Consider the following 16,084-nt stretch of genomic DNA (forward strand, 5'->3'; position numbering starts at 1 on the left):
AGCGCGCAGGCTCTAGGGCGCCCGGGCTTCAGTAGTTGTGGCTCGCGGGCTTAGTTGCTCTGCGGCATGTGGGATCTTCCCAGACTAGGGGTCGAACCCGTGTCCCCTGCATTGGCAGGCAGATTCTTAACCACTGCGCCACCAGCGAAGTCCCGGAACTTAAAATTTTTAAAAAGGTTTTAGTTGTGGTAAAGTACACATAAAACTTGCCATCTTAACCATTTTTAAGTGTATAGTTCAGTAGTGTTAAGTACATTCACATCGTTGTACCTCCAACATCCAAAACTCTTTTCAGCTTGCAAAATTGAAACTCTACACCCAATAAACATTAACTCCCCATGGCCCCTCCCCCAGCCCCTGGCAACCAGCATTCTGCTGCCCGTCTCTGTGAATTCATCTACTCTAGGGACCTCATATGAGTGGAGTCATACAGTATTTGCCTTTTGTGACTGGCTTATGTCACTTAGCATAATGTTCAGAGAAACCCTCATACACTTTAAAATTTCAGTGTGTATTTCTACTTTTGTTGCAGACACATATGAGAGGTAATCAGTAAAAGAGTGTTTTAACACTTAATATTTATTTTCATGGATATAGAATAATTTGCCCATTTCACATCCACCGCGTTCAACCATTTGAGCATTTCTGCCCATCAAGTGCAGGTTATACACTTTCACAAACCAATTTCAGTTAAGAGGAAGTAAAGTTTACGTGATTATGGTTTTTACAGTATCACCGAAGGTCAGATAGTAGCACATACAAAACCGCCTTTTTTTAACAAAAGAAACCTTTTATTTGAGAATGGTTTTAGATTTATAGAAAATTTGCAAAGATAGTACAGACAGTTTCCATATAGCCCACACCCAATTTTTCATGTTATTAACGTCTTAGTGTAAAGGGCTCCACCCTCACACCTAATCACCTCCCAAAGGCCCCACCTCCTAATACCATCCCATCAGGAGTTAGGCTTCAGCATATGAATTTGGGGGGTGAGAACATACAGTCCATAGCGGCATCCCTGGCCCCCAGATCAAAGCCCACCCTCCTGGAGATGTTCTATACTTGAACACTAAATGCATATTTATGGAGTGCCTGCTGTGTATGTGGCACAGTTCTAGGAATTAGAGATACTCAACACAGCAGACAAGGCCCCAGTCCTCCTGAAGCTCTCAGGCCGGCAGGAGAGATAGACAGGGAAACAAACAGGGTGACAACAGAGTAGGTGACCGGGTGGAAGGAAGAAGGGTTACTTTAGATAGGTTGGGTGGGCTTCAAGCTGAGGTCTGAACATTCTTAGCAAGAGTTCAGGCAGAGATGGAAGCAATCTAAATGTCCATTGACAGATGAATGGATAAAGAAGGTGTGGTATATATATACAATGGAATACTACTCAGCCATAAAAAAGAATGGAATAATGCCATTTGCAGCAACGTGGTTGGACCTAGAGATGATCATACTAAGTGAAGTAAGTCAAACAGAGAAAGACAAATGCCATATGATATCACGTATGTGTGGAATCTAAAAAAAAAATGTTACAAAATGAACTTATTTACAAAACAGAAATAGACTCACAGACATAGAAAACAAACTTATGGTTACCAAAGGGGAAAGAAGGGGGAGGGAGGGGTACATTAGGAGTTTGGGATTGACATATACACACTACTATATATAAAATAAACAACAAGGACCTACTGTATAGCACAGGAAACTGTATTCAATATCTTGTAATACCCTATAATGGAAAAGAATATGAAAAATTATATCTATATCTATATCTGAATCACTTTGCTGTACACCTAAAAACTAATGCAACATTGTAAATCAACTATACTTCAATTAAAAAAAAAAAAGAGTCGAGGCAGGAGAATAGAATGGGAAAAGGTCTAAGAGGAAGGCAGGAGCAGAGCACATAGGGCTTTGTGGTCAGAGTGAAAAGGGTAGATATTTTCCTAAGGGCTTTAGGAGCCATTGACAGGTTCAAAGCAAGACCAACATGATCCAGTCTGCTGTGAAAAGACCACCTGTCTCTGTTGTGGGGAGAACGGATCAGGGAGGACCAGGGTGGATGCAGGGGACTCCCTGGGGACTGCTGTGGTCATCCATGTGACAGGTGATGGTGGCTTGGATTAGGGGGTGGCCAAGGAGATGGAGACAGCTGAAGAGTTCTTGAGTGTGTTTTGGAGATGGGGCCGGCAACCTGTTGATGGGTCAGAAGTGGAGGCTGAGGGAAAAAAGAATACAGGACAAGCCCTAGGTTTGGGGCTAAGCAGCTGGTGGAGGATGGCTCCACTTCCTGAGACAGGGACCTTGGGGGAGGAAGACATTTGGAGAAAACAATCCAGACTTCTGCTTTGACCATGTAGGTGCTGAGACGTCTGGTCAACAGCCAAGTGGAGATGTCCAATGTGCAGCCAGATGCAGGGGCTGGAGAGAGAAAATCGTCAGGGGCCCTCTCACTCAGGGAGAGAGGACAGAGAGAGAGGGGGTCTAGAATGGAGACTTGGGGTCGTTCAGGATTGTGGAGGGGGTGACAGGGAAGACGTGGCAACCAAAGAGGCTAATACTGGAGAGGAAGGAGGCCATCTAGCCAGGGGACTGAGCTCCAGGTCAATACACAAGTCCTTCCCCAGCAGCTGAGAATCCAGAAGGGAGGTGTCAACTACTTACAGTAAATTCAGAGTGTGGACACGAAGGCTGAAGAATAAATGCTTACTGGGCAGGCTCTGCTTTGGGGTGAGGGGGCTCACACTTTTTTTTTTTTTTTTGCTGACACATCCCTTTGCACGTTTTTAGATTAACATAGAAACTTTTCCTTATAAGTTTAAATGGTTGCAAAAGACGCAATTTCCTGTCTATTGTAAGCATGGACATTTTAGGGTAACATTGTTACTTTGTTCTTCTAGGTCTGCTCAATGGAATCTGAACGCCATAGCAGCTTTACCTGCCATCATCCATTTATAAAATGCATGAACAAGTCAGATGTTTACAATAAGTTTTCGGTACTTGAACTCACACTTCCCCCATCAAATGTCATCCTAATGAAGTGTACTTTCTGCCTAGAAGTCGTTTATCAATCATTCTACCTTATTTCTCTGCAACAAAGATATACTACAAATTAAAACTTCATATAAAAGTTTTTTCTGGTGACCACAAAGCTCTAAGTGTTAAAATATTTCTTCTGGATTGCTGTGTATTGGTACACGGTCAATCAAACCAACATAAATGGGTTACAATTTTTTTCACAAATAATTATTAAACCAAGAATTAAGATTTTATGGAAAATCTATCTATTAATGAGATGCATGGGGTTCTCTCTCTTTTCTTTTTCCATTTACTTCGTGTATCCACTGGGGAAAATTACTGAGTGATTTTTCTTCTTTCCAGGGGGCCAGAGGTAAGAAAGGGGAGGTGAGACAGGAACCTGCAGGAAGCTGGGCCACTGGGGTCTTGCTCAGGGAGGAAAGAGGAAAGAAGCTGCGTTTCCACTGTATAGCACAGGGAACCATATTCAATATCTGGTAATGACCTATAATGAAACAAATCTGAAAAACTGAATCACTTTGCTGTACACCTGAAACTAACACAACCTTGTAAGTCAACTATACTTTAATTAAAAAAAAAAAAGAAAGAAAGAAAGAAAGGAAGGAAGAAAGGGAAGTACCAGGAGAGACTGTTTAGACCACTAGTGTTTGAAAGGAAACGTTTGTGTCTTTAAGGATTGTATATGGTGCTGGAAGGAATCAATGGCGTTTGGATCTGGAATTACAAAAGCTCAGTAACTGGTATTTATGACTCTAAAGATAACACAAAATACAATGTCCTGCAAGAAACGAGAAGGCTGGCACTGAACAATGGAAGTTCATCAGAGTCCTCATCACCCCCCCACGCCCGCCCTCCTCCTGTTCCTTCCCCATTGGGCCCCTCACCTCCCCAGCCGCAGCGGCTCCTCCCTACCCCCCCCCCCACCCCCCACCCCCGCGATTCTCAGATTCCTTTCCCTCCCTCCTGCTGCCCCTGCTCCAGTTCAGGCCACGGTCTCCTCTCCTGGAATACTGCCCCAGCCTTGGACCCAGTCACCCTGCCATTGTGTTGGCCTCTCCAACCCCAATACAGGGCCAGAGTGGTCTGAACAATCACGTGCCCAAAGCCCTCCTGGGGCTCCCTTCTGGCCCCAGGATAAAGCATGGCGCAAAAGGCCTTGATGATTTGGCCCCTGGCTGCCATTCCAGTCTCTCCTGTCTTCACAGTCCAGCTGCCTGAGCACCTGGGGCTCCCTGTGTGCCCAGCTCCCACTTACCACCAGCCACAGGGCGTACTACCCCCTGCCTGGAGTGTTCACACACACCACCTTCACCTCTCCCCTCTTCACTTGCCCCAGTCCCCTTGGGTAATTTTTACCCATTCTTCAGGTCAAAACTGAGACATGGCGGAGGAGAGCCTTCCGCGACCTGCCCATTGGGTGAGGTGCCTCCTCTGTGCATCTCACATCACAGCACTGACCGTGCTGGTTGTAAACTGTCCGTTTGCCCATTTGTCTCCCTCACTAGACTGACAGCTCTGTGAGGGCAGAGGCTGTGCCTGTCCTATGCCCTGCTTTATTTATTTATTTATTTAAATAATGTTTTTGGCTGTGCTGTGGCATGCAGGATCTTAGTTCCCTGACCAGGGACGGAACCCATGCTCTCTGCAGTGCAAGCGAGGAGTCCTAACCACTGGACCGCCAGGGAATTCCCCTGTGCCCTGCTTTATCCCCAGCATACGGCACTGGATCTGACACAGCCAGCGTTTGTTAAATATTTGTTGATACACTGGCTGATGAGTGAACTCAACCCACTGTGGCAAAGCCTGGGCCAGCGTTCCCTGAACAAACCCAGCAGCCATCGTGATCTTGGATCTGACCATGTCGTTCCCTGTGTGAAACCTTCTGTGGCTCCCTATTGCCCCCCACACAGAGGGCTTCCCCTTCCGGTCTCTGCCTAGCTCTCCATCCTCATTCTCACCAGCCTCCACCATGTGAAATACTTGCAGCTCCCCAAACTGCACAGCCTGCGTATTCTGTTCTCTGCCTAGGACATCCTACTCCTCAATGTTTGCTTGGCTAACTCCTTTAATTCTCAGTTTAGACTGAGAGCGTTCCCTGCTCCATGGCCTCGGTGCTTCTCTGATCGCTCACTATTGGCCCTTGCCCACTGACTGCCTCCCCCAGAGCCTAGAAGCTCGAGGCGGGGGCGGGCAACCCCATCTCCTTCCCTGCTGTCTCCCAGCATCCAGCAAGGGGCCTGCCTTGTAGCATGCTCAATGAAAGAATGCGCTTCTGGGTTTGACTGTGCACAGCAGGGCACGTCTGCCTTGGTGTAGCCCCAGTGCTCAGCCTGGGGCCAGGCACCCAGAGCACTCCGCATCTGTTTCAGGAAGGCAGGCAGGGTGGGGAGACTTGAGAAACGCTCACGATAGCTCCAGGGGAAGTGAAGGGAGGGATGACAAAGCAAAGTGTGAAGGATCTGAGAAGCTCTTAAGAAAAAGAAACCGTAAAAATCTAGCCGTGCGTTTCACCTGAAGCTGAGAGAGTCACTGCTCCTTTCCGTGGCTCTCACAAAGACGGTGGCGCAGAGCCACGCCCCTCGCCAACAAGGCCTTCCCACGGAGGGGGGGGCCTGCGGGGCGGAGGTGACGCACGGACCGGAAGTTCTTCCCCACGCTCGGCCGCCCGGGCGGCCCTAGCAGCGGCTGTGGCTGCCTGCGAGCTGGGCGATGCATCCGTCTGGGCTGCTCTGGGTCGCGGCGGCGCTGCGGCTGCTGCTGGCGGCCCACGTGGCGGCGGCGTTCGAGCCTATCAGCTTGGGCATCGCCATCGGGGCTGCGTCGGCCCTCACCGGCTACCTGTCGTACACGGACCTGTACTGCCGCTTCGCCGAGTGCTGCCGAGAAGAGCAGCCGCTCAACGCGTCGGGTACGGCGGGTCTGCCCCGGAGGGACTCGAGGGGCGCGGGGGACAGCCCCCCGCGGGCGTCAGCGCCCTGCACCCCGCGCTTACCCTGAGGTGGGGTGGGAAGGAGGAGGGGTGGGGCCTCGGCCCGGACTCCACCCTCGGAAGCCGTGTCTTCGGAGACAGATTCTCCGGATCGTGGGGCTCTGCCCAAGTTCCTTTCTAAAAGTTTGGATTCCTTGGGATGACAGTAAGAAGAAACTGAAAGCAGCAGCCCTTCGGCGCCATGTCACCCCTGTTAAGTAGTTTTCAGATGTGCAGCGTCTGCCCAGAAAGCCCACATTTGGCCCTCGGTTTTCTTACAAGCCGGAAGGGTGGGCTGGGGAAATAGCAAGCAGCTCAGTCAAGAGAGGGCCAATCCTTGGATGAACGAACACGTTTAGCTTCCTTCTCTAGTCCATTTCCTTGGAAGTGGCGTCGTGTGACTGCAGCCCGTGTGGTTCTGCCTCAGCGCTAACCCTGGGGTTTGGCAGAGACCCTGCTGGACCACTTGCTAACCTGTGCCTCTCACTTTGGCCAGCTGGGGAGAGTGCTGCTTTTCTGGTGCACGTTTAATGTGTATTTTTCTCTCTGTTCCCGGGCTGGCTTCTGCAGCCCTCAAGCTGAATTTGGAGGAGAAGCTCTTTGGGCAGCATCTGGCCACAGAGGTGATTCTCAAGGCGCTGACCGGCTTCAGGAACAACAAAAATCCCAAGAAACCACTGACTCTTTCCTTACACGGCTGGGCTGGCACGGGCAAGAATTTTGTCAGCCAAATTGCGGCTGAAAATCTTCACCCAAAAGGTCTCAAGAGCGGCTTTGTCCACCTGTTTGTGTCGACCCTGCACTTCCCTCACGAGCAGCACATAAAACTGTACCAGGCAAGGAATTCTGTTATCCCGTCCCCTGGCCCCTCGGACCCGTCCGGGCGACCCGCTCCCTGACTCCGGCCTCTGTTTCTTTCCTTTGCACTCCAGTAGCCCCAGGCCCCTGCACACTTCCCCCACCCTGGTAACCCTTTGCCATTTGCAGAGCTCTCCTGCAACTTTTTTTCCTCGCTATTGCTATGTTAAGTCGTCCTGTAGGGCTCGCATTTAAATGGACGTGCTTGTGAAAGTTAGTGTTCCTGCTGTTAGGTGGGGACTGAAATGAGGAATAGAAACTGAACAAGGAATTGAAAGTGGATATTTGCCCCATAAACTGTAAGACAGGGAAGACTACCAGAAAGAGAGAATGATTTTCTTATTTACCAAATTCTGTCATAAATCCCTAGAAATACAGGAACAAACGCTTTTCGTGAAATGTCCATCTAGGGCAGCACCTTTGTTCACTGCACCAGTAAAAGGCACTGGTCTTGGGATGCTGTGCCAGTCTTAGTCTAGTTTCTTATTCCTCAGTATGCCTGGTAAAATTAACGTGAGATTCCCAGCCACAGGGAGATGAAAATTACGGGTTGGTTAACAGTGAAATGATCAATATTCATGTATCTTAGACCCCGATACCTTTAAAAAGTCACATTTGGCACGTCATTTGAGTTAGGAAAACACTTATTTGCATTTTAGCCCCTCTCTCTCTGCCAGTTTCCACTTCTTATAGATGAAGTTTTGGAAAAGCTCTCAGCCAGTGAGTGGAGGTTAGGGTGCGATTTTTCTTTGTTAAACCCCAGAGAGCTCTGATTTTTCACCTTCCCCAGCATGAGGAACAGTGGAGCGCTTCTCCTCCCCTGGGCATATCGTCTGAGTCCCTGCATCCTATTTCTTCTTTTATGGTTGGTCTAGGACCAGTTACAGAGGTGGATTCGGGGTAACGTGAGTGCCTGTGCGAGCTCCGTGTTCATATTTGACGAGATGGATAAATTGCACCCGGGGGTCATTGATGCAATCAAGCCGTTCCTAGATTACTACGAGCAGATTGATGGCGTGTCTTACCGGAAGGCCATCTTCATCTTTCTCAGGTCAGTGGGAGGTGTTTCTCCGAGGGCACACAGCCCTTCATTCTGCCAGGGCTAGAAGAAGGTCCTGGCAACCTCAGCAGGTCCCAGGGACAAAAGTGCCAGCCTGGCAAAAGTGACTTGCGGACTTCTTTTACTTTGGGGCTGCTAGTGTCAGCATGGCACAGAGCAGGGGCAGGAGGAAACGAATGAAGGAAATAGTTGCTGATAACAGGTAACTTCATTACTTGCACATGTTGTCTCTGAGGGTTATAAAAAGTTGTAGCGGGCTTCCCTGGTGGCGCAGTGGTTAAGAATCCGCCTGCCAATGCAGGAGACACGGGTTCGAGCCCTGATCTGGGAAGACCCCACATGCCGCGGAGCAACTAAGCCCGTGCGCCACAACTACTGAGCCTGCGCTCTAGAGCCTTCGAGCCACAGCTACTAAAGCCCACGCGCCTGGAGCCCGTGCTCCGCAACAAGAGAAGCCACCGCAATGAGAAGCCCACGCACAGCAACGAAGACCCAACGCAGCCAAAACTAAATATATATTAAAAAAAAAAAAAGTTGTAGCATTACACACCCAAGTTCTGAAAAAGATTTTCAGTTCCTGAGGGCAGGTGCTATTTTTTTTTTGTCTAGTAGCAAAAAAAACTTAGTAAATATTCCTTGGTTAAGAATAAACCTTAGAGAAATATCACAATCTGATTCCATATTAGAAAACTCATAGTGTTTCCTGATGATATGTGACATTTGTAAGAAGTCATTACAACCCTTTAATACATATAGGCTGGCTTATATATTTGACTTTGAAACAAGCTGTATAAGGACCTCCCCGGCGGTCCAGTGGTTAAGACTTCGCCTTCCAATGCAGGGGGTGTGGGTTCGATCCCTGGTCGGAGAGCTAAGATCCCACATGCCTCGCGGCCAAAAAACCAAAACATAAAACAGAAGCAGTATTGTAACAAATTCAATAAAGACTTTAAAAATGGTCCACGTCAAAAAAAAAAACTGCATAGAAACAAAAAAAAGAATAAACTTAGAGCAGGTACGTTTCCTGATTAGAGAGAGAAGTCTTTATTTTTAATTAATTTTTATTGGAGTATAGTTGATTTACAATGTTGTGTTAGTTTCTGCTGTACAGCAAAGTGAACCAGTTTACGTATATGTATATCCACTCTTTTTTAGATTCTTTTCCCATATAGGTCATTACAGAGTATTGAGTAAAGTTCCCTGTGCTATACAGTAGGTTATATCTTTTTTATGTATAGTAGTGTGTATATGTCATAGACAGAGAAGTCTTAATGTGTGATTTTAATCTTCGTTTCTTTGGCAAACTCAGCAATGCAGGTGGGGACCTCATAACTAAGACGGCCCTTGACTTTTGGCGGGCAGGGAGAAAGAGGGAAGACATCCAACTGAAGGACCTGGAGCCGGTGCTGTCTGTTGGAGTCTTCAATAACAAACACAGTGAGTGCCCCTGGTGAGGAGCCCTTCGCCCTGCCCGCAGTCACCCTGTCTCTCTTTAAGCCTTTCACGAAACCACAGAATCTGCCCGCCTCCGTGCCTTGGTGGAAGTAGGGACTTTTTCGGAGGGCATTCTATTCTAGAAGCTAGTTAGCAGGGGTAGCCAACCGATCCTTACATCAGGCTTGACAAAAAGAGAATCTTGAGGGCTACAGACGTGAAGAATGTGCTGGGCCCTGTCAGAGCAGCGAGCTTGGCCGGGTGACAGGGACAGTTACAGGCGAGAAACCCAGCTGTGCCTTGTTTCCCAGGTGGCCTGTGGCACAGCGGACTGATAGACAGAAACCTCATCGACTACTTCATCCCCTTCCTGCCCCTGGAATACAGCCACGTGAAGATGTGCGTGCGGGCAGAGATGAAGGCCCGCGGTTCTGCCATCGACGAAGATGTCGTCACCAGAGTGGCAGAGGAAATGACGTTTTTCCCTAAAGACGAGAAAATCTACTCAGACAAGGGCTGCAAGACTGTGCAGTCACGGCTGGATTTTCACTGAACTCTTATCCAGGTGGGGTGAGACGCGGCTGGGAGCCCAGGGAACTCGGGGCCTGGCCTTTCCAAGCACTTTTGAAGACCTCTTCAGGGTTTGCACATTTGCACCCGTGGACTTGCGGGATATGGAAGGTTCTAAGGGTTGATTTTTGAAATGATGCTCACCTGTTAAGGCTGCTTGTCGTTTTGCAACAGGACAGCAAGCCAGCTGTTCACTGTGGTTGAAGATGAACTTGTGAAGTCCCTCCCCTCCCCTGCCACTACCACTTAACTGACCTTGACAGAAGTGCCTTGAAAACAGCTGTGTGAGTGAGACCAAGGACTCTTTCTGACCCAACGGTACCCACACCTCGGAAGCTGAACTGAAGGAGTCCGAGGGCCCCGCTGCAATCCGGGGAGCACTGGATTTTCACCTGCCAGAAACATTCTTCCGCTCTAGTTCTTTTTCTTTACAGAGCGCGTTCACTGACTTGAAGTATTTTCAGGTAAAATCGGCGGCACCTTCAGGCACACTGTCGTGTGGGAGGACCTGGGCCCACAGGCCGAGCATGCAGCTGGGGGAACCGCCTGTGTGTGGCATGGGGGCTCCACGCCGGGGCCCTGCAGCCAGGCAGGACGGGCAGGAACTCTCCGTCTGTCCGTGGCTTTGCTGCTGCTGACAGCCCTGGTCATGGAATTCCTTCTCCCAATTCTCACTTGGTACTGATCGCAGCCTTCCTTGTATCACTTCTACTCCTTAACTTCAGCCACGGCTAGATGTCCCCCCAGCCATATCATCCCTAGAGTCGGATCAGAACGCGACTGTTGGCTTTGAGTTTGAGTCCTCGGTTCCCACGGTGAAATGTTTGTCTGTTACAGTTTACACGTGGGTCAGTCTATCACTTGACTGCACAGAACCATTTGAAATCCGTAGGACAGAGTCATTCTCCACGGATGACGCGTGCCGACTGAACGGTCAGTTTGCAGGTTCTCGTTGCCGAAGTGGAAGTATTGGACACTTCAAGTGCTCGAGTTTTCAAGGATATGTATATTTTTTATAATGTTCTTACTTCTGAATCTTGGATAATAGAAATATGGGACATTGCTCATTTTAAAACATGGGAAGGAATAAATTCCTTTATTCCTTTATCAGATACTCTTAAGGTTGTGGCTGATCCTGGGTGTCATCTGAGAATGACACCCTGTATGGCAGCGTCAGGCTGGGCTGCCCTGGCCACTGGGAAATACGACTTCCATTCCAGCCAGTGTGGATCGTTCTATCTTGTAGTTGCAATGCAACTGCAGACATGTAATGAGAACATGCAGCTTTTTTCTATATAAGACGTGGCAGAATGAATGTTGCTCCCATGTGGCAATGCCTTATAGAGGATCACACTTAGTCTTAAAAAAATGCCAAGGTGAGGCTTAAAATTTTTAGCACATGTTCTCAAGTTGGAGCTAAGTTATGTTTCTTTTGTCACCTTTTGGGTGTCTGGTCGGGAGGAGATAAGATTTTTTGTTATGATGCAATAAACTCAACACATGTTGGCTACCTTTGGACTGCTGTTACTGATTTGTAACTTGAAAAGGCCACAGTTGCTCATGGCCCAGTCTCCCCACCCCATGTAAGATGTAGACAAACTTAAATTGACCTACTGAATGTCAAATAATAAAGCCTAAATTTTATCATGTGAGATGCCACTTGCAGATTTTTTTTCTGGTTTGTTTATTTGGTAGCTCTGAAAAGTTTGAGCTTAGAATAAAGGCTCTTCGATAACTCAGGTGGCTTTAGGCTCACCGTACCCTGGACACGCTGGTTGGCATTCTTTACCTCGTAAAGAATCAGTATTTTTCTTAGGGACTTCCCTGGTGGTCCATTGGTGGAGAATCTACCTTCTAGTGCAGGGGACGTGGGTTCGATCCTTAGTTGGGGAACTAAGATCCCACATACCGTGGGACAACTAAGCCCGCATGCCGCAATCAGAGAGAAGCCCGCACGCTGGAACTAAAGACCCGACGCAGCCAAAAATTAAAAAAAAAAAAAAAAAAAGTATTAGACCTTAAAAAAAAAATTTACCTTAAAGGCTGTTATCCCCAAACAAACACAAAGTTAAATTGGATTAGATGATGGGTTCTACTCCATCGAATTTTCATGGATGAAAGTATCATCAGAAAGAGCTGGTCGTCTTCCTAACAAATATATTCTCCTAAAATTAACGAAGGAAGGAAACTGAGGCACTAAAACGTGACTCACGGCTGCCATTCTGAACCTGAGCAAGGCCGAGCTCAGACCAGGACACCTACTTGCCTGGTCTTGCCTGCCCTGAAGTGGTAAATAATGAAATCCTTGTTATGTTAACCAGATTTCAGTTTAATCTGTTAACCTGGGCTCTTATCTTTGACAGTGATTTGTTAACACCAACTCTTCCCAGGACTGAGGATGGAGCCCTTTCTAGAAAGCTGAGACCCTCTTCGCCATCACGTCACCCACTCCTGTAATTTCCCGGTTGGAGGTGTTCATCCCATGAGGCTGCCCTTCTCCGTCTGGGTCTCAGGCTAATGTCGCTTCTACTTTTCTACTTCACCCCACGCTGCCCCATCTCAAAGACTGAACTTTCCAAGGGGAGTCAGGGGACCCCTGTGGTCCCTAATTAGGGACTCCCAGGTGCTGGGGCTGCCGTTTTCAGATGAATGGTTAGCCCTAATTCGTTACTCCTGGGGCCGTGACAACAGGCCAGCTTCAGGTCAACATCAAGCACTTTCCTACGTTCAGTGCTGCCTTAGGGGGCCTGGGCGGGTGGGTAGCCATGAGGCAGAGGGGTCCAACCCGTCTTCTGTGCCTGCTAGAAACTGCCCCTGCGAGCACTGTGCAGACGCTCATACCCCACAGCAGCCCTCGTAGGCACAGAGGTGTGTTGCACAAAACAAGGCATGTTTAGGTTCCGACACTGCTCTGTACTCCTGCCCAGCTTCTCAGCGGGAGGTATGTCTGTAGACTTGAATGAACTCCACAGCTGAGTGTCGGGAGCTCCATGGCCCCCCTTGACGGAGTGTGACACCCCGGGCAGCTGAGCAAAGAGCCGGAGCCGGAGCTGCCAAGATCCTCAGAGTCCGTGTCACACTCCCCTCCATTCCAGCCCGGGCTGCACTGTTAGGTCTAAATTCACAGCTTAGGGACTTCCCTGGTGGTGCAGTGGTTAAGAATCCGCCTGCCAGCGCATGGGACACGGGTTTGAGCCCTGGTCCGGGAAGATCCCACATGCCGCGGAGCAACTAAGCCCATGCGCCACGGCTACTGAGCCTGCGCTCTAGAGCCCGCGAGCCACAACTACTGAGCCTGCGTGCCACAACTACTGAAGCCCGCATGCCTAGAGTCTGTGTTCCACAACAAGAGAAGCCACCGCAATGAGAAGCCCACGCACTGCAACAAAGACCCAATGCAGCCAAAAGTATAAAATAAAAAAAATTTTTTTAATTAAAAACAAAAGCAAGTGACATGAATGTTTAAAAATGAATGAATGAATGAATGAATATATAAATAAATAAAATTTATTAAAAAAAAAAAAAGAATCCACCTACCAACGCAGGGGACGCAGGTTCGAGCCCTGGTCTGGGAAGATCCCACATGTTGCAAAGCAACTGAGCCCGTGCGCCACAACTACTGAGCCTGTGCTCTAGAGCCTGCGAGCCACAACTACTGAGCCCGAGTGCCACAACTACTGAAGCCCATGTGCCTAGAGGCCGTGCTCCACAACAGAGAAGCCACCGCAATGAGAAGCCCGCGCACTGCAACGAAGAGTAGCCCCCGCTCGCTGCAACTAGAGAAAGCCTGCACACAGCAATGAAGACCCAATGTAGCCAAAAATAAAAAAATAAATTAAAAAAAATGTATTCACAAATCGTACACAATTTTACTGTAAAATGGTAGCTGTTTGCATTAATAAATAAAGACACTGTTCTCAGCATCCTGGGGGGCAGCTGAGCTTTCCTAGAGGTTTGGGGAGTTCTGATTAAACATAATGAAAATTAGTAATCAGTGAGGAAGGTTTTAAGAAAATATGGCAAAACCTGGTACAGAGCGTGTGGCTCATTTAGGAATGGAAAGCAGAGAAGGGCCTTTGCAAAGCTGACTGACCGGCCAGCGACAAGCTGCAGATGCTTTTCTTTCGAGGAAATTCTGTTTCTAACAAATTGTTCACGACGTTACTAAGATCATTCCCACAGTTCACAATGCTACTGTGATGAAAACTCTTGGGGAGGACATTTAGGTCTTGTCTGTGACGGGCCTGGGTGTGTCCCCTTACACACTTGTCCTTCTATAAACACTTACTGCCCTTGCGATGGTCATCCTGGGACAGATCGGCTCGCTGCTAGAGCCTCCGTCCCCAGTACAGTGACACTATCCTACAGAAGACAGGCCGAGGACTCAGGCTTTTTAGCAGTAAAGACATCACAGTGTATGTTGTAATGACAGGAACTTAAAAAAACACACAAAGCCAACAACTTAAGAGTCTGAAAAGTTTCTTCATAATGTTAAAAACCATTTTAAATAAAATTATCACATTTTCAGTAAAACTGATTCATCCTTCCTTGAAACAGAAACACTTGAAATTAAAACATGATTTTTAAAAAATCATGAGGCCTGGCACAGGTGGGCTGGGGGCTGGCTCCTCCTGCTTCTGTAGGCTCTGGGGCTGTTTCCATCTGTGATGCGTCACCGACGGCCCGCAGGCCCTGCTGGATGAAAATAACGCCCAGGAAAATGCCTGTCCTGTCACACCGGAATAATTCATTTTACTCCTCTTCCGGGACCAGAGCGCGGATGCGGGAAGCGACATCTCTGGTACCATCAGTCATCGTAGTAATAATCTAACTTGGTGAACACAGTTTTGCAGCCTTTGTCAGAGAAAACTCTCTCCTCTTTGGGGAAAAATGTCATCTCCTCGGCCACTCTGCTTACAATGTCCTCGTCAACTTCGTAGCCTCGGGACTGCATTTCGACTCGGATGCACATTTTTAGGTGTTTATATTCCAGGGGGAGGAAGGGAACAAAATAATCAATGAGATTTCGGTCAATTAAGCTGCTGTGCCAGAAGCCACCTGGGGAAAAGAAAAAGGTGCTGTTCATCCACTGTCCACCCACCCGTCCACCTATCCACATGCCTCTGCTGGGTGTCAGCCATGAGGTGGAGCCCCGCACCTGCCCTCATGGGGCTCACAGCCTAACGAGCAGTCAGACTAGCCAGTGAGCTCACCCAGGGCAACCGCAAGGGGCGACGCTCCTGTGAGAGCCAAGGGCAGGGTGATGCCGCAGTGGGCAGGAAGGCCTCTCAAGACGTGACCTCTAAGATCTCAGGCGGGTACCCTTCCTATGCATTTATTAAAATTTTTAGATATGAAAAAAAAAACAGGATCTGAAGTGGGAAAGGGGCTCACCACCCACCCTGGAACAAGCAGGCAGGCCGAGTAGGAAACGGAGCAGGTTCACAGAAAGTGAAAGGTGAGAAGAAGAGTTCCCAGGGAAGGACCAGCACTCCCGCATCTTGGAAATTTGCGACTGGCTGGGGTTCCAGCGGCTGGGATTAGCAACAGGGTAGAGACCCACTGCCGCTGCCGGCAGGTCCCAACCCTCCAGAGCGTTTGGGGGACCAAAAGCTAGAATCCTCAGTAATGTGTGAAGACAGCGCTCTGTTACGGCCACAGGGCTCGCACTTTCCCTGGATGAGGCCTGCCTCTGCCCAGTCTCGGGTCCTCCGAGATTCTCGGCCTCTTGACCCTCCCACTTCCCCTTCTGAGACGACGCAGCACCCATTGGATCACACTCAGCGTTTCTTCATGAGGACGGTTCCCCTTCCACCTTGCCGCTTCACCCCTGTGCCTTAATCCCGGTCTGCCTCTGACACCAACTCCATCCTGTATTTTTCCCCCACACCACCAAGCGGTTCTCTGAGCCCACCTGCGTTCAGCTCAATTCTGACACTCTCTACCTGGAGACTCCGTCAGATCCCACAGGTTAAGGACTCAGCCCCACAAGACCGTCCCCTCCTTCAGCCACCAACCGAAAGTTCGGGTTGTCACCCGTGCTTCTGAGGTTCCAATGACCCCCTCCTTGGGTTCAATTAATTTGCTAGAGCAGCTCACAGAAACTCAGAGAAACATTTTCTTACTAGATTACTGGTTGATTATACAAGGAT

At 48.7% G+C, this 16,084-nt stretch overlaps 2 protein-coding genes across 6 annotated transcripts in view; one reads left to right on the plus strand and one right to left on the minus strand.

Moving 5' to 3' along the window:
- TOR1A (torsin family 1 member A) overlaps positions 1–16,084 on the minus strand; it is a 52,449-nt gene that overhangs the window by 28,857 nt on the left and 7,508 nt on the right. The window contains exon 5 of one of the 4 annotated variants that reach the window (XM_057547650.1): positions 2,033–2,424. The exons of 2 other annotated variants lie outside the window; for them this stretch is intronic. In XM_057547650.1, the coding sequence (XP_057403633.1) occupies positions 2,096–2,424 (329 nt within the window). In that variant the 3' untranslated portion in view covers positions 2,033–2,095. Of the gene's footprint in view, positions 1–2,032; positions 2,425–14,394; positions 14,991–16,084 lie in introns of those variants that run through there. One more of the 4 variants, XM_007194513.3, reaches the window with a different exon arrangement.
- Positions 5,676–11,582, plus strand: TOR1B (torsin family 1 member B). 2 transcript variants are annotated; one of them, XM_028161945.2, is made up of 5 exons: positions 5,676–5,950; positions 6,581–6,846; positions 7,744–7,919; positions 9,238–9,378; positions 9,674–11,582. In XM_028161945.2, exons 1-5 carry the CDS (start codon positions 5,752–5,754, stop codon positions 9,849–9,851), a joined length of 960 nt encoding a protein of 319 aa, XP_028017746.2. In that variant the 5' UTR covers positions 5,676–5,751; the 3' UTR covers positions 9,852–11,582. The 2 variants fall into 2 exon arrangements, with proteins under 2 accessions (XP_028017746.2, XP_007194574.2); XM_007194512.2 differs by having other exon boundaries at positions 5,680–5,950; positions 9,238–9,365.

This window comes from Balaenoptera acutorostrata, chromosome 6 (genome assembly GCF_949987535.1).
Source record: "Balaenoptera acutorostrata chromosome 6, mBalAcu1.1, whole genome shotgun sequence".
Classification (NCBI taxonomy): domain Eukaryota; kingdom Metazoa; phylum Chordata; class Mammalia; order Artiodactyla; family Balaenopteridae; genus Balaenoptera; species Balaenoptera acutorostrata.